The sequence below is a fragment of the Chanos chanos genome, chromosome 8 (assembly GCF_902362185.1).
Source record: "Chanos chanos chromosome 8, fChaCha1.1, whole genome shotgun sequence".
Taxonomy (NCBI): Eukaryota; Metazoa; Chordata; class Actinopteri; order Gonorynchiformes; family Chanidae; genus Chanos; species Chanos chanos.
The window spans coordinates 5,413,852-5,439,114 of NC_044502.1; the positions used below are offsets into that span (position 1 = coordinate 5,413,852).

The 25,263-nt window shown below is 44.5% G+C and overlaps 2 protein-coding genes across 2 annotated transcripts; one reads left to right on the forward strand and one right to left on the reverse strand.

The window, feature by feature from the left end:
* Window positions 1–3,105: 3,105 nt before the first annotated feature.
* Window positions 3,106–9,247, forward strand: kcnj3b (potassium inwardly rectifying channel subfamily J member 3b). The gene is made up of 3 exons (XM_030781172.1): window positions 3,106–3,783; window positions 4,308–4,524; window positions 8,541–9,247. The coding sequence occupies exons 1-3, from the start codon at window positions 3,106–3,108 to the stop codon at window positions 9,245–9,247; spliced, it is 1,602 nt and encodes a 533-aa protein (XP_030637032.1).
* Window positions 9,248–17,534: 8,287 nt separating this feature from the next.
* Window positions 17,535–24,076, reverse strand: ino80db (INO80 complex subunit Db). Its single transcript, XM_030781805.1, has 10 exons — window positions 23,950–24,076; window positions 22,390–22,636; window positions 21,499–22,205; window positions 21,008–21,110; window positions 20,426–20,644; window positions 20,142–20,251; window positions 19,832–19,965; window positions 19,099–19,316; window positions 18,813–18,970; window positions 17,535–18,319 (listed from the first exon to the last, which is right to left on the reverse strand). The coding sequence occupies exons 2-10, from the start codon at window positions 22,605–22,607 to the stop codon at window positions 17,535–17,537; spliced, it is 2,652 nt and encodes an 883-aa protein (XP_030637665.1). The 5' UTR covers window positions 22,608–22,636; window positions 23,950–24,076.
* Between the last annotated feature and the right edge of the window lie 1,187 nt (window positions 24,077–25,263).

The window sequence follows — 25,263 nt, forward strand, 5'->3', positions numbered from 1 at the left end:
TCACTCTCCTTGAAATGATGAATTCTGGAACAGATTGTCACACGTAATATTTCTAAAATATCGTCCATTTGCATATGAAAGCTCATTCAGGAGCCAACCAAATTGCACGTTGTGGCAAAAAAAAAAAAAAAATGAAGCCAAATCATAACGTACCTCTTACCATACCTTTAACCTTTGAAGCAAAAAAAAAAAAAAATCACCCACCACTCGCCTCAGGAAAAAAATCTGACTCCAGAACATCTTGTGTTCTCTCTGGTGCCAGTCACTGATGCTTTCCCATGCTGCTGCTCTCTCATTGGTTGTGTGCGTGCATGCATGCGTTTGTGTGTGTGTGTGTGTGTGTGTGCGTGTGCGCGTGCGCGTGCGCGCGCGTGTGTGTGTGCGTGTGTGTGCATTTGCATGTGTGTGTGTGTGTGCGTGTGTGTGTGAGTGTTAGTGTGTGTGTGCGTGCGTGCATGCGTGTGTGTGTGTGTCTCTGCGTGCATGTAGCATGTACACGCGAATGTGCATGTGCGTGTGTTTGTGTGTGTGTGTGTGCATGTGCGTGTGTGTGTGCGTGTGCATGTGCGTGTGTATGTGGGTTGGGATGGGATGGCATCTCATGGGGCAGAGTGGGGTGGGAAGAGGGAGGTAGGGTGGTGTCCTTGGTGCGGGCACCCTCAGGCGCTGTGCCAACGTGCCCGTGTTCCCACATATGCCAGAGCACACATTCATTCTCAAGGCTGGGAAGAGACACCATTCCGCGGACCGACACCGGGGCGAAACGGCACAGATGGTGAGATCGTAAAAAGATGTGAAGAGGAAAAAAAAAAGAGGGACACTATAGAGGAGGTAGTAGGGAGGATGGAGGAGGAGAAAAAAAAAAGAATAAAGTGATGGCAGACAACAGGGTGAAGGATGGTGTGATATTTGAGAGAGCCATGATGCAGGGCAGGAACGCCGACAGCGCTTACACCTAGGGAGCAGACGAGTCATTCCATTACAGGCCGAGAGACATTTTAATAACACAAAAATAACACACTAATGGTCTCCTTATCTCCTCTGAACACCGGCACACAGATTCAAATAGCCTTGCCATAGACACACACACGCACACACAAACACGCACATAAATCACACACACATTAATGACATATACACACACCACACACAGAGAGACACTCAGACACATACACACGCACACACACACACACACACACATACAAATGTATGCACACACGCTCTTTAAGGAGATAATATCCCTTCAAACAGGGCCATGAAAAATAATAATTTCTGAAATGTCATCTAACATTTTCTTATAGGTGGTTCTCGATCATAACCAGTAGTTATGAGTGGGATGCGAAATGTTATCCAAAAATGTCATTTTACCTTCACAGATTTACTGCTATGTAATCTAAATATCAGTGTTGATGGCATGTTTGAACTATAGGGGCAATGGCTATAATATCTCACATATAAGACTTTCTTGATTTTCTTTAATGCGATACATAAATGGTGTATTAAAGTAAAATGTAAGACTTAATGAAAGCAAACAATGTTTTTGACATTTTAAAATAAGTTAATATTTTTTAATTGCCATTTTTGAAACATTTAACAAGAGTCTGAAAAGCTTCTCACATTTAAAAAGTATGTGGGCTGTTCATTTGAAACATATGTGAACTACTTTCACATTTAATACATATCCTGATTTATTCTGTAAAAAAAAAAAAACAGGATTGAAAAGACCGATTCCGTCTTTTGCCCTGTTTGACACGCCGTGGTTATGTGCAGAGTGAGAATTATACAATGACAATCGGGGGGGGGTCAACTTTTTCTCCAGGGCTGTATAGCATAGGATATATAAATGTTTCGACCCCCCCCCCCAAGTCCAAGTCTTAGGGGAGTCAGACCCCCCAATCTCCCCCCGTAATTCGAACCACTGTTATGTGGTTATCTTCAGTCTGCTTAGACTGAAGGAAAAACGACTGCCTGGAGACTGCATTCCTCTTTTTTTTCATCGCTATATCCAATCAGTAACGGGTGTGACAGTATATTTATCACTTGACTTTACACTGTGCTCTGTCATCTGCCCCAAGAAAAACAAGAGAGCGACACGCACGCTAAACGACTTCATCTGTCATTTTGACGTGTATTGGAATTATCTCCGTATACCATACATACGGTGGTAAACGGAATACCTGTCTTCGCTTGCCAATACCGTTTTTTGGTTTTATACCGATTCCACGAGAACGCCGTTTGATAATGTGGAACCGTCGACATACATAAAATATACTGAGCAGCATCCACATAAATACGGATTCCTCTCTCCCCCTCCCTTCACCACTAACTGAAGTTTCTTATAGCTGTCGGGGCGGTTAAACTGCGCAGGAGAGGGAGTTTGAGCGCGAGAGGCGTGCAGTGCGCAGGAGCTGTGAGTAGGAAGAGCAGGCAAGAGATTCAGTCGTGGCAGGTAAGACTATCCCCGCAGTTTTCGGGGATGCGGACGAGCGAACACCAGCTGTGAGAGGAAAAAAGAAGAGGGGGTTGATCAAAACTTGGACCGGACAGCAGGTGGACTGGGAGGGCGTTGACCAACATCTGTCTTCAAGAAATCTGAGCAGCACATAAGGATTTGGCGTAGGTATGAAGAGACGCGCTTGAAGCCATCGACTGCTCTGAAACAACATAAAATTGCGATTTTTGAAATTTTTTTATTTCTTCTAATTCTCGGCCGTTGCCATCGCTTCGGTTGTCGTTGGCCAAGTGTTTCTTTAGTCCGTTATAAGGCTAAATCCAAAGAGATGCAGGGTAACTCTGTAACTGATCAGCATTGCTCCATCCCAGGAGAGGCGCGCGAGTGATAGGCGCTCTGGCGGGAACCCTCACGGTGCAGAGCAGAGACAGTCGATGAAGACGCATAACGGACTTTTAATTCAATGACTTTTTAGTAGAGCGCACCACACCAAGTATACAGATCGTGTTCAGTTAATACAGTTCGCTTTATGCTGAGAGCTTTGAACAACCAATTCAGTGATGCTGGCCTTTGTGAACTGAGTAAGTTTGACAACGAAAGGAAGACAAAATAATCCGATTCAAAATATTTTGCCCAACTTCAGACATAACGCTATGTCAGCTCTGAGGAAGAAATTTGGGGACGACTATCAGGTAGTAACGACTTCTTCTAGCGGCAGTGGTTTTAATCAAGGTGCCGCTGAGAAAAAGAAGAAGCGCCAACGCTTTGTGGACAAGAATGGCCGGTGTAACGTCCAACACGGGAACCTCGGCGGGGAAACTAGTCGTTACTTGTCGGATCTGTTCACAACTCTGGTGGACCTGAAATGGCGCTGGAATCTGTTCATCTTCATACTCACCTACACGGTAGCGTGGCTGTTCATGGCTTCCATGTGGTGGGTTATCGCATTCATAAGAGGAGATCTCAATCAGGCCCACGACGACAAGTACACACCATGCGTGGCTAACGTGTACAACTTCCCGTCGGCGTTCTTGTTCTTCATCGAGACTGAGGCCACTATCGGTTACGGCTACAGGTACATCACGGACAAGTGTCCGGAAGGAATCATCCTCTTTCTTTTTCAGTCTATCCTGGGGTCTATAGTTGACGCCTTCTTGATAGGCTGCATGTTTATAAAGATGTCCCAGCCAAAAAAGCGGGCAGAGACACTCATGTTCAGCGAGCACGCGGCTATCTCTATGCGTGACGGCAAGCTAACCCTCATGTTCCGCGTGGGCAACCTCCGCAACAGCCATATGGTCTCTGCACAGATTCGCTGCAAATTACTTAAAGTGAGTATTCTCCACGGTGCGGCATGGTGGCACTCGTTACACCAGAACGTTTCAACAACGTTTTTGTAAACAGCCTGCAAGTACCTGTGCAGTGGTATTTACTCAGCCGTAGTCGGGAGCTCAACAGTTTACTGTCCATGTTGGGAACCCCTTTAATTCAGCTGCAAATTTTAAATCCGAGTCCGTGTTTGTGTGTGTGTGTGTGTGTGTGTGTGTGTGCCTGGGGGTTGGGGGGGGGGGGGGTGATTAAACTACAAAACACATAGGCTACAAATTTCCAAATCGAAATTCGGGGTTATGTCAGGTTTTTGTTTCACAAGTTGCCACACACCTAAAGGCTAGACGTGTTTGAAACATCAGTGTTTTGCATAAACAACACAACTCCAGTTAATTTAATTTCCACCCTCTTTGCACAGTCAAATGATTGAACAACCCCCACACGAACTCCCCCCCCCACACTCTCTTTTGGCTCAGCAAACCAAGGCAGGCCCCCAAGTTATCTCCTTTCACTTTGTTTTCTCCAGTCTCGTCAGACCCCAGAGGGTGAGTTTCTGCCCCTGGATCAGCTGGAGTTGGACGTGGGCTTCAGCACCGGGGCCGACCAGCTTTTCCTGGTGTCTCCTCTGACCATCTGCCATGTCATCGACTCCAAGAGCCCGTTCTACGACCTGTCACTGAGGTCCATGCAGACGGAGCAGTTTGAGATCGTCGTGATCCTGGAGGGCATCGTGGAAACCACCGGTGAGAGAGAGAGAGAAAGAGTGAGAGAGAGCGAGAGAGAGACAAAGCTCTGTTATGTGGGATTTGTGTGCAGTATATTGAGTGAGTCAGAGAGGAAAAGAAGATTTCAGTGTTTATGCCTCTTGGTGTCCACAAGGTTGTTTATACTTGAATGGAGTCGTGAGTCTTGATGTCTGGCAATGCAGAGAGAACCTAAGAGAGAGAGAGAGAGAGAGAAAGAGAGAGGCGGAGAGGCGTTATATAAGATGTGTGAAATATAAAATCTTTATTTGAGTCCTCCATTTCCCAGTGTAGTGTCGGCTGTTTGGGCCATGCTCAGAAATCAATCTGCCTGTCAATCAAAGCTTAGCACTCTGTTCACTCTCCCCCTGTGGCTCCAAGCTCAGCAACCTGCATGAACATTGGGCAAATACAGTACAATGAACAAGTCACACAAGTACACATACGCCCACTCACTCACTCACACACACACACACACACACACACACACACACACACACACACACACACACAATACACATTAAATCTCAGAATGCAGTACGCACACACACATGCACACACGCACACACACACACCCACACTACACATTAAACCTCAGAATGCAGTGCGCACATGCACATACACACACACACACACACACACACACACACACACACCAAAAGTGGTCTGTCAGATGCCCAAGACAGCATAAACACATCACGTATTCTTTAATGTGACCACTGTACTCAGTAGTCAAGAAATTTGCATATTCCGCCCACTGAGAGTGAGGGGATCTGTGGGTAAAAACAGAATTATGTACAGTTAGTCAGCACTCTGTTCTCCCCATTGTGAATCAGTTTCCATAGCAACTAAATCTCCCCCTCCTTAAGCAGTCTCTGTACAGTAAACTCTCTCAGCCTATTGGAGGTATGGCAAGAGATGAAGGAAACTAGCTTATCACACACCCTAATCAAATTCTAATTACAAGATATTAAATGCTTAATTAGATGTGGTTAATTAACGCTTATTATTTTTGTTTGTAGCTATGTATCACATACTTGGGAGTGTGTGTGTGCGTGCGTGTGTGCGTGTCTGTGCAAGTGCATGTGTTTATAGTTTTGTCTATGTGTGTGTGTGTGTCTGTTTTCACCTACATATATATATGAATGTGAATTAGTCTCTCTGTCTATAAATATATATATGTGTAAAGTACAGTTGTAATTGTGGGTACGTGTGTGCGCCTATATAACAGACACGTTTTCCTCTGTCTCTGTGTCTCCAGAGTTCATAAACTATATATTATACACAACTAACAATCAGAGGGAGGGAGGGAGTGTCAACCCAGAGCGTTATACACTGCAGTCCTCTCGCTAAAAAATCCTTCACCGTTCCCAGGATAAATAAACAGGACAGTCCATCCACCGCTCTCAAGGATAAACATGCGTCTCCTGTCTCCAGTCACATTTAGTGTCTCACCCATGTCTGACTGTACCAACTCTCCCATTCTCCCTATCAGAGAACTGTAATCTGCTTTTATCACAGGGCCTCCAAACTAAATCCCATTCTCTCTCAGCTATTGAGAGCGCACGCAGAAAAAATAAATAAATAGAATAGGTAGACAGACAGTGGGTTGAGCAAATCTGAACTGTGACATTGATTTGAAATAAAGAAAGATCTCCTTTCGGTTTCAAGTAACTGATGCGGAGAAGTTTAGCTCCTCAATGACAAAATGAGATTTTGGGGGGTGGTGGTGGTGATGGGGGGTGCTGCTCTTCTGCTTTGACTTTACCTCCGCTGCTTTTCTCACGCTGCTTGAGGAGGGGGATGAAACGGGGGGGGGGGTTATTGACTGATACGCTAGCGCCTCACAAGGCCACCCTAAATCAATCCCAGGTGCAGATTCCCTGTCTCTACAGCAGTCTCTCTCTCTCTCTTAGCTTTTACAGCAGTGATGAGTCCTGAGCAGCAGAGAGAGTTCTGACTGCAGCTCAGCGGTGAGAATGTGGAGCATATAGTCATCTCAAAAAAAAAAGAAGTGAAAAAGAGAAGGAGAGAGAGAGAGGGAAAGAGAGAGAGAGACTTAAGAGAGAGAGAGAAAGAGAGCAGGAGAGAAAAGGGAGATCAAAGGTGGAATTGAGACAATGTGGAACGTCAGTAGATACTGAAAAGCGAGAGAAAAAAAGACAATGCAGAGAGAGAGCGAGAGAGAGAGAGAGAGAGAGCAGGAGAGAGAAAGATGGATGGAGGGAGTGAGGGAGAGAGGGTGAGATGACAGAAACAGGTCAGGGAGAGCACCTCTGTGGTAAAAGAGCAGAACACTTGATGACTGTCACCATAGAAACAGATTATCCTTCTTGGAAATATAAATTGTACTCATAACTGTCAGATGTAGGGGGCAGAGCGATAAGTATTTTTTCTTTTTCTTTTTTTTTTTTTCTTTTTTTTTTTTTTTGGACTCCGCTCTAATATGCGCAAATGTTTTCCCTCAAACGCTGTAATGAAATTTGTTGTAATATGGAATGATTATATAACCGGAGCTACAGAGACGAGAGCCTGAGTGGAGCTCTCTCTCTCTGCACCACTCTCCTGTCTCCCCACCCTTTATTCAAACCAGGCATCAGAAAACCCTTGTTCAATATTTCATGCAATGAATAATAATATTTTATGCTTCAGAGCTGCGGAGATCTGTTAAGCTAAGCGGGAGGAGATGTTATTATGGGAATAGGTTCAAAAATAAAAAAGGGGGACTTGGGTGTCTTGCGGTTTGTGTGCTGTGTATTTGTGAGAGTGTGTTGCCACGACTGAGATAAATACATAATGGATGTTTTGTTGGACGTAGGAGTTAAGGTAGTCTGGCTTTTGTTGAGGTGAGGCCAGTAACGACAGAAACGACTGATCCTCCGTCTCTTTATCCCCGATCCCGCATGTTTCCTGCCTGGAAAAAAAGCGTAATCTTACCTCTCTACAGACAACCTTAAGCCCTGCATCTGCTAACCTATCACAAAGCCAGAGTGAACCAAAAACAGAACTGCACCCAGCAAGGCCCCAGTCCACATAAACTACACAGCTGCTGCACTCTCTGTTTAACACGAACTTTCTCTCTGTCTCTCCGTCTCTTTTGCTCTCTCTCTCTCCCTCTCTCTCTCTCTCTCTCTGTTTTTCTCTCTCTCTGTCTTTCTCTCTCTCTGTCTGTCTGTCTGTCTCTCTCTCTCTGTCTTTCTCTCTCTCTCTGTCTTTCTCTCTCTCTCTCTCTCTCTCTCACTCTCCCTCTCCCTCACTCTGTCTTTCTCTCTCTCCCTCTCTCTCTGTCTCTCTCTCTCTCTTCCTTTTTTCTCTCTTTCTCTGTGCAGACAGATATAGAGGGAGACAGAGAGAACATTTTATGATAGAAAATTGAGATAATTGTAAATGTTTTGAGGTTAGAGTGAGAACATCATCTGTAGCTTGAAGGTATGGTGTTCTGCTTTAGCTCTGTTTCTTCTTCTCTTCTCTGAAACGTGTTTGCAGCTGAAACTCGGTTCGTCAGGTTGATAGTCTTTAAGTATGGTGTGAAGCATGATACAACTGTCAGTGAATTCCAGAAGAAAAAAAAATGGTTTGCTTTCGCTACAGGCTCATTCTCTTTAAATAATGAGGCATTGTTCATCGGTGCATGTGGTGTACAGATCTAACGAATTTCTTCGAGATAAAGGCTTTGTTTTCATGCCACCAAATGGACCGTGAACAGTCATTCCCGTGGGTGTTGCTTGTCACTAAATGGTAGCCCCTTCGTGTGCATGTGTGTGTGCATGTGTGTGTGTGTGTGTTTGTAGGTGTACATACGCATGCTGATAGTAATGCATGTGTCGCTCTAAGCCACCCAGAAAATATCACGCTTTAATGCATTCTAAAGACGAGGTTTCCCTTACAACCACTCAGAGTAAAACATCACTCCCTCCTTTTGTTGCCTGATCCCAATTACTCTGATTTAGCTCACGGTTTTAACTCCCGTTTTCTTCTCCGTTTGTTTCCGCGCTCGTCGCCCCGACGCGTCCCAGGAATGACCTGCCAGGCCCGGACTTCGTACACGGAGGACGAGGTTCTGTGGGGCCACCGTTTCTTTCCGGTCATCTCCCTGGAGGAGGGTTTTTTCAAAGTGGACTACTCTCAGTTCCACGGGACCTTCGAGGTTCCCACGTCGCCCCACAGCGTCAAAGAACAAGAGGAGAGCCTGCTGCTGTCCTCCCCCCTCACCGCCCCCTCCCTCTGCCAAACGGAGGGCAGCGGCACCCTGGAGGGGCTGGAGCTCCAGTCCGACACGGACACCGCGTCCGTCAACCTGGCCGCCCCCATCCCCACGGCCGCCAAGCTTCCCGCCAAGCTTCAGAGGCTGACGGGGAGGGACGGGGGGCGGGACGGCATGCCCCGCAAACTTCTCAGGATGAGCTCCGAGATCACGTACAACCTGGGCGACCTGCCCGTCAAACTGCAGCGGATCAGCTCCGCCCCGGGCGTGGCCGAGGAGCGCATGCAGCAGCCCGTCGGCTCCGTGCTGGGGCCCATGGAGGACAGGCTGATCCCCAAACTGGGACTGGTGGGGGGGACAGATCCCATGAGTCAGTCGGTGACGGAACTGCCCCCCAAGCTGCAGAAGCTGGCCGGGGGCGTGGGAGGGGTGGGGGTCGGGGGTCGCATGGACGGTCACCTGCCTCCCAAACTGCGGAAGATGAACTCGGAGAGGTTCACCGGGCTGAGTCTGAAATGAAAAGACGAAAAAAAAGTTGATGATTTTCCGAAACCCTTCCTTTCGTTCACTTCCTTTGTGATTACGATGAACTGAAACGGACGACATTGTTGTTTATGGATCATTTTATATAGGAATATGTTACTGTAGTAACCTGTTATCCTTCAGCACAATCTGGCATGTGAGTACCCCCAAAAAGCATGTAATTCCAATACACACACATAAGCCACTAACAGGTAATAAACACACTATCTAATAGAGCATTTAACTTCAGACACTATGGTTTTCTTTGAATGGAATGTACTGTAATCTGTTCACAAGGGGAAAATGCTGTGTTTATGTTACAAAGAAAGAAAAAAAAAACAAAAACAAAGATGTGTTCATCCAAATGGGATTCCATAAGGGATGTCCAACTATCAAAATGTTTTTAAAAAAAAAAACTCCATTCTTTTCTGTTCATACGTTTTAGAATATATCATCAATCAATCATGTCGACAATAATAATGATTTCTATTATTCTCGAGAAAGCCATGTACAATTTTGCCTGAGAAGCCAACTCTGCCTCTTGCTTAGAATTCACCTGCACCTACAGGGTCTATAGATTCTTTTGTAGATAGTGGTTCTTCTTACTTACTCAGACGATTTAACAGAAGGAGTGGAGACAAGATGAAACATTTCAACATGTTTGGTACACTGTCATTTTTGGGTCTTATGCTCTTGTGTTGACTCTTATGCATGTTAACTTATCTGTTTGCTTTAAAATGAGAACAGACTATTTCAATCCAGAGAATAAGCCTTAAGTAATGGAGTTTTTTTCTTTTTTTTTTAAATTCTCTATTACTGATTGTTTTTCTGCTCTTTGTGTTCTGGTTGAGAGCGTGTACTACAGAGGTGCGGTTACGATGCTGTGTTTTCTGTCCTGATGGAATATTCTGGAGATGTTCTCTGAGGCTGATGGGAAAGATGGTCTTTAGTGGGACCTGTTGTATATTTAACATTGAGGAGATCTGCAGAGCACAATAATAAAACGTCTTGAACTGTCTGCACACACCAACATTTCCATCTCTAACCTGGTTATAGCATTGTTCCGTTTATTTGTTTGACAGCTGAAGCAATAATTGACTAAAAAAAAAAAATATATATATATATATATATATATATATATATATATATGATGAAAACATCTATGTTGAATTCTTGTTTAACAGTTTGATCATGTTGCAGTAGTATTAAATTATGTCAACCTGAGGAATTTATCACGGTGTATCAAATGTGCTATGTTTGTGTCACGACTTTGACAAAGGACGTTTGATAAATGCTAATCCACGTTGCAGATTATATCTAAAATAGCTACGGTGACAACAATATCTATTTTAAAAAATTGAAACTCGTACGGATAAGAGAACTCTCACACCATTAGGACGACTACAATAAAAACAGCAGTCGTTGGCTTAGACTAATGTGATCTTTAGTGCCAAAATATATGAAAACAAATCCAGACTCCACCTCATCCTCCTCTGGGCACGCGGCGAAACCCTTTCAACTTAATACAATCAACAGCCTGAATCACGGAGCGGCAAACTGCGCAAAGATGTTGTTAAACCTGTCATTCAAGGTGCAGACAGGCCGTGGGTTCCATCTGTACACCGAAGTCCCTGTAACGCAGGCATAATCACGTGGAGGTCCCCGTCTCGATTCGGACGCGATCCTCAGTATGGCTGAAGGTCTGTGCTGCATGTAAAACCGTTTTTTTTTTTTTGTTTGTTTTTTTCCGTTGTAACCTTGGCGAGGAGATGATTGACAGGTTCAGTGCTTGTCTGCTGTTCTCGGCTGGGAGATCTCGGACACGTTGTACTCGTATGTCCTTTTCATAGTCGTGTTCCGCTGTACCACAAGACAGAGATGAAAGAGTCCTTTAACTATCATTGTTCAACAGAAAGACGAGAAAGAACCCACTTTAGCTTAGAAATGGCATAAATACAGAGAACTGATATCTGTACTTTAGCAAACCAACAGTTAACCGGTAAAAATCAGCGTAATAATTCTTCTTCAATATTTAAAGAACACCAAACAGAAGGCCCTGGACCAAAGACCCAGGGTTTTTACCAGCTATCAGTCAAATGTCAAACCCCGTGGGATATACTATATTAAGTTGGCTATTTGTTACCAGATGATTAAACCAAATCTATAATTTATTGGACCAAATGGTTGTAATTCGAATCGCCCTTGTGGCTTTATGTAATATTTGGTAATTAATGATGTTTTTTAAATGGTGATCATGGACAGGGTTTTTTTTTTTCTTCTATCTCATGTAACCAAGCAACAGCACAGTGTGGCATTATGTTCACAGCAGAGTAATGACATCATAATTAAATTTTCCGGTAAGTGTTTTAAAATTGAATTATTAAAAAGTGTCCTTGCTTTAACTAAATTGAACTCGCTTGTAATTATGCACCCTGCGAATTTGCCAAATGCGGCTTTGAGAGACAGCTTTCTGTTTTCTAATGTATATTGGAGGGGAAGGGGTGGTGGTGGGGGGGGTTGGGGGGGGGGGCATGCACAGCTGAGATTTTGTTATCTGACAGTCAAGAGTTATCAGCGCAAGAACAGGTTGAGACAGGGGGGGAGAAATCTCCGCGAGATGTATCTTGGACATCTGTGCGAGATGTCCCATGGGATGCAAGCGCTCCCAAGCTCCCATCTCCCCACAGTTAAATGAGTCTAACGAAAAGAATCTCCAGGGACATATTAACACATTACCTCTCAACAGGAGACCAATATCCTGAACTTTTATCAGCAGGAAGCTAATTATGAAAATGTCTGTGTGTGTGTGTGCATGTGTGTGTGTGTGTGTGTATGAGAGAGAGAGAGAGAGAGAGAGAGAGGGAGAGAAGGAGAGAATTATCTTGTCATTAAATGTCAGATCCATGAGAAAAAAAAGAGAGGACACGCAAAGGTCAAGCCAGGCAGCTAAATAAGTCACCGCGGCCGTGTCGATTTTCGGACCCCTCTCTTAAGAGACTTCGCAGGTTTAATATACCTGTAGTGCCTTCTCTCTTACAGGCCATAATTTCTCCGCTCGCATAATCTTATCAATCTCATGCTCGCTGACTTAATCACACGCTAGCTCGGTCAATATGCCGTTGGCGTGATGTTTTAAGAGCTTTTAATGAACCATTTCTGTTTTCAGTGATGGAAAGTGATTGGAAACATTTCACCTCCTGAGAGAAATAATGTGGCCAGATCCTGACTCATTAAATACACATAAACAAAGCCTTGACTAAATATCCACTGATTTAAAAAAAAAAAAGTAATTTTATGAAAGAATGAACTAAATTACGAATAGTGTATATTTCACATGGGAACCTCATATAGTCTTTTTTTAATATTTCAATTTGAATCATATCTCTCAATTTTACGCCCATGCATAAACACGGAATACGTTTGCTCTGTTAGGAGGGCGTTGGCTGGGTCTCGCCTGCCTTTTGAGGACAGAGCTGGCAAAAGATGATCATTTTAACAGGATTCAAAGATAACTCCAGACTGCAGTTTCTCAAGGTTCTGAATGAGATAATGTATTCCAGCTGAAACTCTTGTGACTGTCAAGGAGGGGGAGGATGAAGGTCGGATGTGTGGGAAGTTTCCAGCAGCACGGAAAGAACAGGATGCTGGATTAAAAATGGCCATTTCCCTCCAAGCCAGCATGCTGGCTCCTTGGAACAAGAATCTGCCCAATTGGACCGTTTTCAGAGGATGCTGTGCGTTGTTTTTTTTTGTTTTTGTTTTGTTTTTTTACTTCCCTCAAGCCAGGTAGAGTGAGATATAGGCCATGTGACAAATCAGTCTCAGTGTAACATGAATTTCAAGGACATATTTGAAAAGTCTAGCTTGGTGTGCCTGGTCCTCCACTTATTCGTACGAGACAATATCAATGCTTCCAGAGTTAATTAAACACACTGGTGAATTATCCAAGCAATAAATGAAAATAGCAGGGCCTATAAAAAGCACAGACGCTGGAGAGATTAGAGAGATATCCTGAGTCTGGGTCTATTCTATTTTGTTTTATTTTTATCACAAAAGGGTTTAGTTGAGAAGGAGGGCATTCACTGTTTCGAGAGGAAGTGATGTAATGGCAAGGGAAGCAGCTTAGAAACCAGAAGGTTTATAAGTTCGAAACCCAACTGTGGTAGTTCCCTTGTTACAGTATCCCCTGAAGAAGGTGCTTTAACGCCGAGGTTGTTCTATAGCTGTCCGTCCTGTGACTTAAATAGGAGACTGGTAAGTGGTAAATCACACTGGATAAGTGTGTTAGCTAAATGAAGAAGTGTAGTGTAGATTGATACCACACATAACGTCTGCCTGTGGCCTTTTCTGGGCCGTCGAGGCCCATACGAGATATACGCTCGGAATCAAACTAAAAGTCCTGTCCTTTTACTGAAATTTATCACTGAAGTTTTAGAGCAGATCTATCACTGCTCATCATGCAAGTATCAGGACTTCATGGAGATGAGCCCATGTCTGTTTTGGACAGAATATATCCATATACATATGTATATATGTATATATGTATGTATGTGTGTGTGTGTGTGCGTGTGTGCGTGTGTATATATACATATACATATATATGTGTGTGTATGGGTGTGTGTATCTCTCTCTCTCTCTCTCTCTACATATATATATATATTTATGGTGCTGTATGAGTAATGTCAGTGTATAGTATGAGTATGAGTACTGTCAGTGTATAGTAAATAACATAATTAAATTACTACTGGACAATTTTATACACACCAAACAGTGTTGTATTAATCTGATTGGAGGACAGTGGGTGTAATGGATCCTCAACAGCCATGTTCAGCACATTAGGGTGTAGGCTGGTGTTGTGGCCTGGATAAAAACCTGTCGTGTAAACGTTTGGAGCATCGGAGGAAGTAATTTATTTATTTATGCGCTGACGATTATTATTCAGAAGCGCAGATTAAGACATCTAACCAATGCACAGGTCCAACTTCTTACGGCAGACACCAAACCTCTCTCTCTCTCTCTCTCTCTCTCTCTCTCTCGGGTGTAGAATGATGGAGTTTAAGTGAAAATACGTGATTACCTTCGAAGGGCCGGATGATGAATGTGACCGAAGAGACAAAGCAGTTTTGGTCACATGAGTAGGGAGCGTTTTCGACAGCATTCACTGTGAGGCTGGTTATACCGTTATAACCGTTATGCAATAACAGGACAGAGAAAGAGGCGTGAGCGTGTGTGAGGAGTTTGAGGGTAATCGCAGTTGAATCTGTGAAACTTCTACTGATTCGCAGTCTTTTTATGACAGTGGATAGATGCAACGAATTTATCATGTGACTAATTCCCCAATTCATCGATCGGTAAAACAAAATACTTTTGAATAGCTATTACTGTAAACCAGCAAAACGTTGCGACTGTGAGACCATTAGTATGTTAATCAGTATCCTCGAGGCAAAGGCTTAGTGTCTTGCTGAAGAGGACAACAAGTTTTTGAATTTGTCCCCTTTGAGATACTAATTAATTTCCTCTGAGCCCCAAACAAGATTCAAACATAGGATCCTTTAGGCTACAACCTGTTCTCCAAACTGCCCGATTATAATGGTTAATTATGGATCTTTGACAGCTTGCAAGGATTGGAGGGTCTAACGGGGGAAGAACACGGGTGGAATATTTGGGAAGATCCTCTTTCGTGCGCACTCGTTTACCTCTCTGTGCAGTCATGTCCAAAGGCCTAGGGACCGACCGGTCAGATCTGACGGACACTCCTGATGTCTGCTGGGCCGGTTTGGTATTTACACATGGATGGGTCCGATAGAGCTATTCATGCGGAATCACAAGGGTGTTGAAAATCCCATGATGGTTTAACAACCGACTTTGGCCGTCTCTCGTTTTTCTAGTAAAATCGGTCACAGCTCCTGTAAATGCCATTAGCCTATTCTCCTTATCTTTTCTGTCTCATGCAGCGAATGAAGTGACGGCGGCGTGTTTTTTTTTTTTTTTTTGTCAGTGTGCAGTAATTCGTTTTGTGGTGACATCTTAGTAAACGGTTATATACATGTCACAGAATAAGATCTTATATATTAGAACTGGCTGAACTCAATCAGTGAGTCCCCGAAGACGACTACGAATGATTAACGGGTTTGCCACCCGAAATTTGACGCACCATTTGTTAGTGCCGTTCGGGGGAAATGCTCTCTTGTTCTCTCGGAAGCTAAAACAGGATGTTTGCAGCAGCATAATAGCCACATGTTAAAATGGAAATGGCGGTGCCATGAATGTTTTAGCAGACGGCGACTGCAACGCTACACAGAAATAGAAACAGCGGCAGAGTTTAAGCCAGGCACTCGGAGCGAGAGTACAGTACAGGGGACGTTGCTAGGTAACGCCAGAGCCTGTGCGAGTGAAGGAGCTTTCTTGTAGTTCTCTCAATGCTGCCATAAGGGAAAAAGAGTCCAAGGTTGTTACCACCACTAACACCAGCTCAGTTGAGTACTGTTGTGGTTTGTGGTCACAACAGCAGTCACACTTTTTAAGAGATGCTTGCACGATTGAGCGCGCGCACACAAACACATTTGAATATATAGTCTGGGAGGTGGTGGTGTGTAGAATGTTCTAGACACACATTATTGCTTTCTGATTTTGATATGGTCGCTTATTGTGTATGGACTCGCCTTACTTGACTTGGGCAAGAGATGATAGTTGCAAAAGCTGACATCAGTATCCTCTTGTCTTTTATCATCTAGCGCCCTCTGCTGTTAAAAAAAAAGTCTGTTGACTTGTAGGTACAGTTGAAGAAAACCTCACCAAAGGGAAAAACTGTCGTAGGTGATCTTAGATTTCTATATGTTAAGTTCTGTACGTAAATAAAGAACTCTACTGCTTGCGTCTCAATCCTTCAATAATTGAACCGCAATGGCATGAACCTGATTTTCATTAAGAGGAAACGGAGACAACACGACCACATTTTGAGTTATGGTCACAGCAGATTTAATTCACACGTTTAAAAAAAAAAAGCAAAGGCAATTTCTCTTACTATACAGAAAATAATGTGCATTACTCACAAAAAAGATAAAAATGTAAACATTTCAATACATAAAAATACTTCAACAAAGAGAAAAAAAAAACAGGACCCATTACAAGTTTATTAGGTGATGATAAACAAAATTCTGTCGTTGATTCAATACATTCAGTGAATACAAGTATTTGAATAAAATCTATCTGAGCTTGTCCCCTGTGAGACAAGCATTATACTGGTATGCAGGTTTGTGAAAAGCAGCATTAGCTGGTACAAAGGCATGCCTAACCATGACATACATTTTTATACATTTTGGTGTTGGTTTTTTTTTTTTTTTTTTTTGTTCTCCTGAGGAGGGGGTGAGGGTTAACTGTCTGTACGGTTGCTGAGTATGATTGGAACCATGTTGTGTGCAAACGTCCATGCCGTGGGGGACTGCGGAGAAAGGTTTGGCTATCAGCGATGGTTACAGCACCGTGTTCGCCCTCCTAAAAAAAAAAACGGCTGTTTTAAAAAAAAAACTTATACTCACACCATCCACTGACTACAACTGGCGACGACTTAGTTTAACGATCTTCCGTAGGAGTATTATGACGACATAAACAATATGTATAGCTTTCGAAAGCGTTACACCGCCAAACCCATCAAACTACCTTGTACCTACCCTGTACGTTAATGGCTACCGAGAAAAAAACAACACAGACACCACCAGCCACAACACCCATTTTTACTTAATTTTACCCGAAAAAAAAGGAGGAGAGAAGCTACACATTTCTCTCTCTCTCTCTCTCATTTGTAGATGACAAAACATTCTCTTTTTTTCCCCCCTATACAACCACATTTCCACCAGTTAACCACACACTTTTCACTCATAGCTAAAAGCAGCTCTGTAGACCACTACTCTATAAATATATTAAATATGCATATAAGAATATAAGTGTTACGCCTCTAGGGTTAAAACTCTATTCAATCTGTTTGTCTTTTGAAAATAAATGTGACTACTTCTTCTGATGGGGAATTTTTATTGCTTGGGAGTGATGCTGTATATCAACAGAACATAGGCACCACACACACAAGAAAAAAACAACAACAAAAAAACAAGCAAACAAACAGGCAAGCTCTTGAAACCAGACAGACGAGACCCGTGACGCTGAAGAAAAAAAAAAAAAAACAAAACAAAACAAAAAAATTCCAGTAACGTGTTCCCTGAATACTGAGAATAGTCTAAAGTCAACCTGTAATCAGTCTGGTTAGGTAGGTATTCCGAGAGGCTGAAGTTCAGCCTTGGTCCATAGGGGGCGCAGGCAAGCTGTGATGCGGTTGTAGGTCTGCCGGGATCCCACAGTGGTTGACCATCGGTGGCGGGAGGGGGTGTTTAGGTAGACCGGAGCTGAAGAGGTCCTGAGGAGGCGAGGAGGTGGCGGAAGTGACCGGAATAGTCAGGCTGCTTTGGGGCAGGGCCGAGTGGTCGGCGGTGGGCTGGCAGGGGGCCGTCGCCAAGGGGACGGGGGGCGTGGAGAGAGAGGTGGACGTCAACAGGATCTCCGGTCCCACCAGGCTGTGGAAGTGAGGCGAGTCGGTCAGAGGCAGGGGCAGCATGCCCCAAGACCCATGAAGAGAGTCCTCCTCCCTCCCCAGAGGAGGCAAATCTCCCACCAGATCTCCTCTGGAGGCGTCCGCCTTGGCGGAGAGGTGGGGGGCGTGTCTCTGTGGAAACGTGCCGTCCGTCAGATGGCTCAAGTTGGCCGCGGTGCTGGCGGGCACCGAAGACGGGGGCGTGAGGGGGGGCTGAGGGGACAGGGGCGAGGGGGGGTAGTCAACCTCGGAATGCGGTAGCAGGCCGGGGTCTAGCTCCAGAGCAGATAAGCTGTCCGCCGACAGTCTCGCGCTCAGCAGGTCCACCATGCCTCCCACCATGGCGCGGCACTCGGCGCCCTCTGCTGGCTCCAACTCGCCCATGCTGCTCAGGCACACGAGGGATTCTGGGTAGGAGCCCATAGCCTGAAGCACACGCACCAGTTCTTCAGCCTCCTCCGACGTGGGTAGCAATTCGTTGCTCTTACCTGAAATTACACGCACAGAAGCTCTATCACAGATCTTGCCTCGTCACTAGAAGCATAAAAGCAAAGAATTCTGTCCCCATCAGTGTTCATTATGGTTTTATTTTATTTTAATTTAGTTTTAGGCTTAGTCTTCTGAGTTGAATACATTTTAGTTTTAGTCACATGTTAGTCACCCTCCGCCCCAAATAATTAAGTGAAAATAAAAATGACTAAAATTAACACATGATCATCTTGTTACTTGGAATGCTTTCTGAAAATGTGTTAATTATCATTTTGAGAATCATACTTTCAAATGGAACAGGTAAGTTATGTAAATTGAAGGGGTCGCACATCTACATGCTCTTGTGACATTATATAAATTCAGTGCTAGTGTTAAAATGAGAAAGTAAAGCGAACAAACAAGACCCAGAAGAGAGGAGAAGGGAAGAGAAGAGAAGAGAAGAGAAGAGAAGAGAAGAGAAGAGAAGAGAAGAGAAGAGAAGAGAAGAGCGACCTCCAAATAGATCAAAGTCCTGGAGATCATCGGGTAGCCGTGGAAGAACGTCCGAGAAATCCTCCTGGTTCAGCTCCAGGTCTTGCGGAATGTCACTGATGTCGTTGGCAATGTCATCAGGAAATTCGTCGGCGCTGAGGTCTGGTGTCAGCGGACTTCTGCAAAAACCAAGGGTATCATAATCAGCAAAGAGGATTCACAGACAAACACACACACACACACACACACACACACACACACTCACATACATCCATACAAATACACACGCACACGCATTGAGACTCACCTAAGGCCAGAGGTCTGCATGGGCAGAGGGGGCATTACCAGGTTCCCCTGGGGCAGTGCTGGGGGGATTGGCTTCTGAGGCCGCCGCCCCGGGCCTCTCTTGCCTTTCTTGTGTTTCTTGGTGAGAACAGAGGGCTTGGTCTTCTTCAGGGGCTTACGTTGCTGCTGCTGGTGATGGTGGTATGTTTTACGACTGACATCTCCACGCAGGAAGTTGTCCTACACAAGAGTCCGTAGAGTCCAAATATCAGAGAGGAGTCGGAGTCGGAGTCGGAGTCGGGGAGTACGTGAGAAATGTGGTGCAGTGTGGTTTTAACAAATCAAACTCTTACTCAATTAAGGCTAAACCATAATTCTGACCCAAAGATCACTCGAAGAAAAGGTACAGTCCGTCCTAGACTATACCAAGAATGCATTTTACAGTGGACTGTGCTCAGTGGTGTTATGAATGGAGATTCTTTACTCAACAGAGCATTCAAGTCTCTAATGAATCAAAGGCCATGTCAGAGAAGCCAATCTTTATAGAATCACCATTAGTCCACCGTTTGTCAAAAAGTTATGTTGTTTAGTTACCGTTGACTGCACCAGCGTTAACAGCAACACGAATACGTTCGTTTTTTGGGGGTTTTTTTAGCCAGGTTCTCTGACTGCAACATTGGCTTTGTTTACATCTCTACTTGAAGAACTTATCTAAATGCGTCGAACGAGGAAGTTCCCGAGGAGCCAGGACTCACCATCTTTTTGGCGTGTTCGTCACAGAGTGGCGTCTGGTGCGTGATGTCGAAGACGGGCACCGAACACTGCGCTCCGTCCGCGAAACGCGCCGTGCAGCTGGAGAAGAGCTGCTGGGAGCGGTTCTGTAAGATATCTGTCAGAGCTACGTCAAGGTACACAACCCATGGGGAACCCGTAGAGAACCCACAGAGGACGAAAGAAAAAGGGAACAACCACAGAGAGACAGGACACCGGCAGAGGCGGCTCTGAACGCGCGGTCAGTAGCATCCGCGGACAGATGTTTTTTGGGGCCAGGCTTGGAAAGGATACGTTGGAAGCAATGGCGCGTAAACGGCAGAGCCCGGTTACCGCAGGTCTCCTCCTTAACGACGGCCGAGCAGAACCCCGAGTCCGAGTCCGAGTCCAGCGGCCTTTTCAACCTAACGCCGCGTGATAAAAAACCACATATTAAAACGGTAATAAGTGTATGAAAGCAGAGACAGTACATACTGGGAATGCCTGCCTTGGTGATATATGTGTGAGTGGAAGAGCAGGACTAGACTGTCTAAAATATGTGGGGTTTTTTTGGGGGGGGAGGCAGGCTGTGAATTTACCTGGAGACTGAGGGGGGAGCGTCGTGCTGACTCTGAATAAGGTGCGCGGTTTGGAGGGGGTCGTGTTTCGCGGCCTGCAGCAGCGCTTTTCGGAGGGTGTCTTGGGATCTCCTCTCCCGTCTGAAGGCTCTCTCCTCTCGGCACAGGTGCTTGTGCTTCTGCCTCAGGTACGAGGAGAGATTCGCCAAACGGTCGCCACGGCCACGGGAACCCTCGGCACTGTCAGACAAGAGAAAGGCAACGGTCTGGTTTTGGTCTCCGAGATAGTCTGTGTGTCCTCCAAGATTCCTGGGAGACCAAATTACTGAGCGTTCACATTATGTTGCAGTTCTGAACTTGACCGAATTCAGACGTAGTTTAGTAAACAGTCACAAGGTTTTCAGAGTTCATGCTGGGATTACACATTCCCCAAAGAGAGAAAGAGAGAGATGTGGTCTCACATGAAGACTGATGTTCGGCCTTGTGGTTTGGTATTGATATAATGCAAGTAAACATCTGTTCATCTCCAAAGGAAAAAAAAAATCAAATCTTAGCACTGATTAACTACTTCAGCTAAAGTTTAGTACGGATATACGGATTTACCTTTCCTGAGAATGTTTTCTCTGAAGTCTTTGATACTGATATGATGCCAGTCTACCCACTTCTTCCTCATCATCTTCTGCACTGTCCTCCGACCAGTCCAACCCTGTAAGAGAAAGTGTTCAGAATGCTCCAACAAAAAGAAAAAAAGAGTCGACACTGGCCCAGACTTTGTGATGTCTAAACGCTCTGTAGCAAAACACTCAAATAATCATACTCCTAGACTAACAATTTGCCGATCTTTGTTTTAATGTTTGACGGTAAAAGCTGTCCTTAGATGAAGGGTCCCCCAAATGCAGTGCTGGAAGGCCACTGAGGTCCTACGGTTTTTACAATTACGTATTAATCACAGCCTGATCTCTACCTGGAGAACAGAAAATTGGAACCACAGTGGTCGGTGGATGTGAAAAAAAAAAAAAAAAACCTCTCTCCAGGACTGGATTTGGGCAACCCCGCATGCGTTAGCTGTTAATATAAAGCCGCTGGATATTCACCTAAATGGGGACTGAGGTCTTTGTGTCTTCTTGAATGCTGGTCCATCAGTCTCTGGAGAGGCGTCGCACTGCGGGGTAACGGGGGGGCCGCTGAGGGTACCACCTGGGTGGTGACACTGCTGGATGGCACATGCGAGACAACGGGGGCAGCCCTTCTGTCAAGGCTGGGTTTATAACACGGGTCTGTCTTGTGGTTGGTGGCAGTTGGTCCGCTAACGGTCTGACCACTGGTTTGAGGTAAACCTGTTTTGCATAATGAACTTCGCTGGAGTGCTGCGTGGGGCGAGGCGGGGGCCGCGGGAGAGTTTTTGGCAACGAGGGACTGGGAAGGACCCACCTGACGAGATGAAGGGGAAAGATGAGAGTGCTTTGGGGCGGGGGGGGACAGAGGGGAGGGTTTGGCAAGTTCTGCGAACATCTGTGGATCCTTGTGCTTCTGCTTGGGGTTCGGCCCCAAGCGGCTCTGAGGTTTCTTCCGGAACGTCCCGCCCTCTTTCTCCACCTTGCAGAAGGCGAACGGGTCCAGGGGGAGAAGACAGGCCAGGGAGGGGAGTGGAGAGGAGGACAGGCGGTCCACCCCATTGGGGTTCTTCAGGGCAAGAGAGGGAACGGTGATGTTAAGAGCCAAGGTTTCCAGAGCATCTTGTCTCTTTTTCCTCTCCTTCTTGGGAAGAACACCCATAACCTGTAGATGACTGTTACAGTACCTGTTTAACATAAAAAAGTGTGAGATATACCTACAATACACACACACACACACACATACTCACTATCTATATTCTACAAGCAACTTACTCCAGAACCAAAGTTCTTATGTGAGAAATCGGCCTTAAATACTTTTTTTTTTTTTTCGTTTTCTACCGAACAAACGCCGGATCATGTGACACTCACTTGCGGTCCTGTGCCTTGGGAATGGGGTTTGTGCAGCGCTGGCTGTTGTATTTGGCCACATACTCGCACTGCCGAAAAGGCGCGCTCCTGTCCTCTAGAACGTGCCGTATGCAGAAGGCGTAGCCGTTGAGTCGTCTCTGCTTACAGAGCTTGGGACTGTATGAACACAGAGGCTTGTGGTCCACCTCCGAAAAGTGGATATGTTTGCCCTCAAACATCCCGTGACTCCAGCTCTCGGGAACATTAGCTAAAACGATCAAAAAATTAGGCTGGTGAGATAAGCGTGTGGGCAACTACTCTCCAAAGTCATTTAACCTGACTTATTTTTTTGCTTTCTTTGAGGCTCCAATTGAGAAGATGAGAACACAACTGAGAGGGCGAAGCTATGATTGATAAGATGCAAGAAAAACGAGCAAATTTCAGGAATCAATAAGAAAACAACTAAGTTAAAGTTTTGGAAGCGGGCTTCAAAACAGGAGGAGAAGATCCTGTGACACAGCAAATAACACAGTTTATCAATAATGCATGGCTGTGCGAAAGCGAGTGGTCAGATGCTCTTTAAAAGAAACAGAAGCAATGTGATTACAGGAGATGTTGCAACGACTCCCCTGAGTGAGTATGAAGGGGGAGGGGGGAAGGTTTAAAGTTTAAACGCTTTCATTTCAAAGCTCAGGTCAAGGAGCGGTCACCCAGATGTCACCTAAAAAAATTCTCCTGTCTCTATGAACGTTAGGTAAGGGCCGTTACCCTGACCATTTTTTTTTTCCTGAGAAAGCATCCCTGATATTACACATTCATGACATTTTAATTAAAGTAGTTGTTTATCCAGTCACCATACGTTGCTATCTTTGACAACAGTTCGCCGTGTATGAAACGTGGTCCTACATTTTTCTTTATCTCGAAAACTGCGGGATGTAATTTATTTATAAAGTTAACAAAAAATGTCATAACTCACAGTATGGTTTCAGTGCACGAAAAGGTACACGATCAGATGAAGAGCACCAACGTTGTATAATAAAAGTGCACGACCAGCAAACGGCAGATTTGACATGCAAAGCTACTTTGAAAACGCAAGGGGAGTGTGGACAGCTTACCCGCCTACTTATTCTATCTTCAACTTGGACAACACTATCAGTTACTTTTCGGGCTCGAATAGGGAAACATCAGAAGCGCCTGTAGTTTCAATTTGACCAGCTTTCATATAACTCGGGAAAGATGATTGACTTAGAGCGGAAATAGACAAGAACTAGCTTAGTACAAAACACATCTTTCTAATACATTTTACGGGGTATTTTGCATTAACTATTAAAATAAAATTCAATTCGTTAATAATTTAATATACTGATTTACATAAAAGATAATGTTTTGAACCAGGAAATGGATCTCGAAGAACGAAACATAAACATAATATTGCTACACATTTAATTCAAATACACCAAAACCTTGTGCCTTTAAAATTGCTTTTGATGTTGCGTTATACGCATGTTTAGGAACAACCATGTGCGTTTTAAAAACCACAGTTAAAAGGAATTATATATTAGTACCGTCGGCCTCTCAGACCTTGTAATCCGCAGGTGTCGCGTAGCGAGTGTCCGCCTTCCCTCGCGTGATATGCGAGCTTCCTGCTATGCTCGAGTCCGATGCTTCGCTGTAGCCCAGTTTACCTTCCGTTGCAGTATGCTAGATAAGGTATTCTCTTCGGACGGTCACCATAAACTGCTATTGCGCCCAACGGGGATACTTCGCTGCTCTCTCGCCGCATTTACCAGTAAAACGCTTGTTTTTTATTTCTGCATGTCATTTTGCTAGAATATAACATGCATTCCAATGTCGGTTATTTAAATAAAACTAGCCGTACACAACGGGAAGGGGGGTGTTGGTTTTGTCATCGGATGCAAGGTTTCACACAGCACTACTACAGGCACTTGGGGGACATGACAACAGCCAACGGTACAACAACAACCACTGCAACCATTTTGGAATGTAACTTATGTTATGCTGCAATTTTTAAGTCGACATTGTTGCCCAAAGCGCAGAAACCAAACAACACACTTCTCCTCTAGACAATAATGAATATCGTGTCTGATAGCTGTTTGATTTGACCTGCCGTTTTTAATTTTAAGTTGAGGGTATCGCCCCCAGGTCTTCACCGGCGACTACATCGTCCCTCCCTGGCTTGACTTGAATGACATTAGGAACGTGACATATAAAACTCAGTGACTGCGTTATCACGTCGAGTACACGTTTACATTTCGTTACACATTTTCATATTATGGCTGTGAACCAAGCGTCGGGGTACAAAAAAAAAAAAAGACATTTCTCTGTTTAAGGTCTAGGCAGGTGCGCGTGTGTTTTGTGTGGTGCAGTGTGAGTTAAAGGGAATAAACTGCAGGATTGCCCCCTATCTGCCCTTAAAATGATGTAAACCACGTCTCCATAACTAAGTTTAACCACCTGGAAAAATGTTAACGACTGACGAGAAATACATATGGGAGCATGGAGACCTACTTTTGGGCTCAGGACTCTCCACAAACATTACGGAACATGGGGGAATATTTTTTTTCTATTTCTTGCGACTCTGCACCCTTAGTTACAAGTTTAGAAAAATAATAATAATAATAAAAATAACCTTATGATAGAGGGGTTGATTAATTTCATTGAGACTCTCTATTATTTCTGAATATTTATGTGAAACCTTAAAGCAGAGTTTAAATACAGTGACGGGCTACAGTTTGAGACTTTAGGACAATAAACTCTTTAACAACTAACCAGGTGAAAAAAAAAACAAAAAACCAAAACAGCTGCTTTTTGGACAGAAACCTGAACCCCTCAAAAAAAAAAATGTATAGACTTGTGCAAAAATAAAGTGCAGAG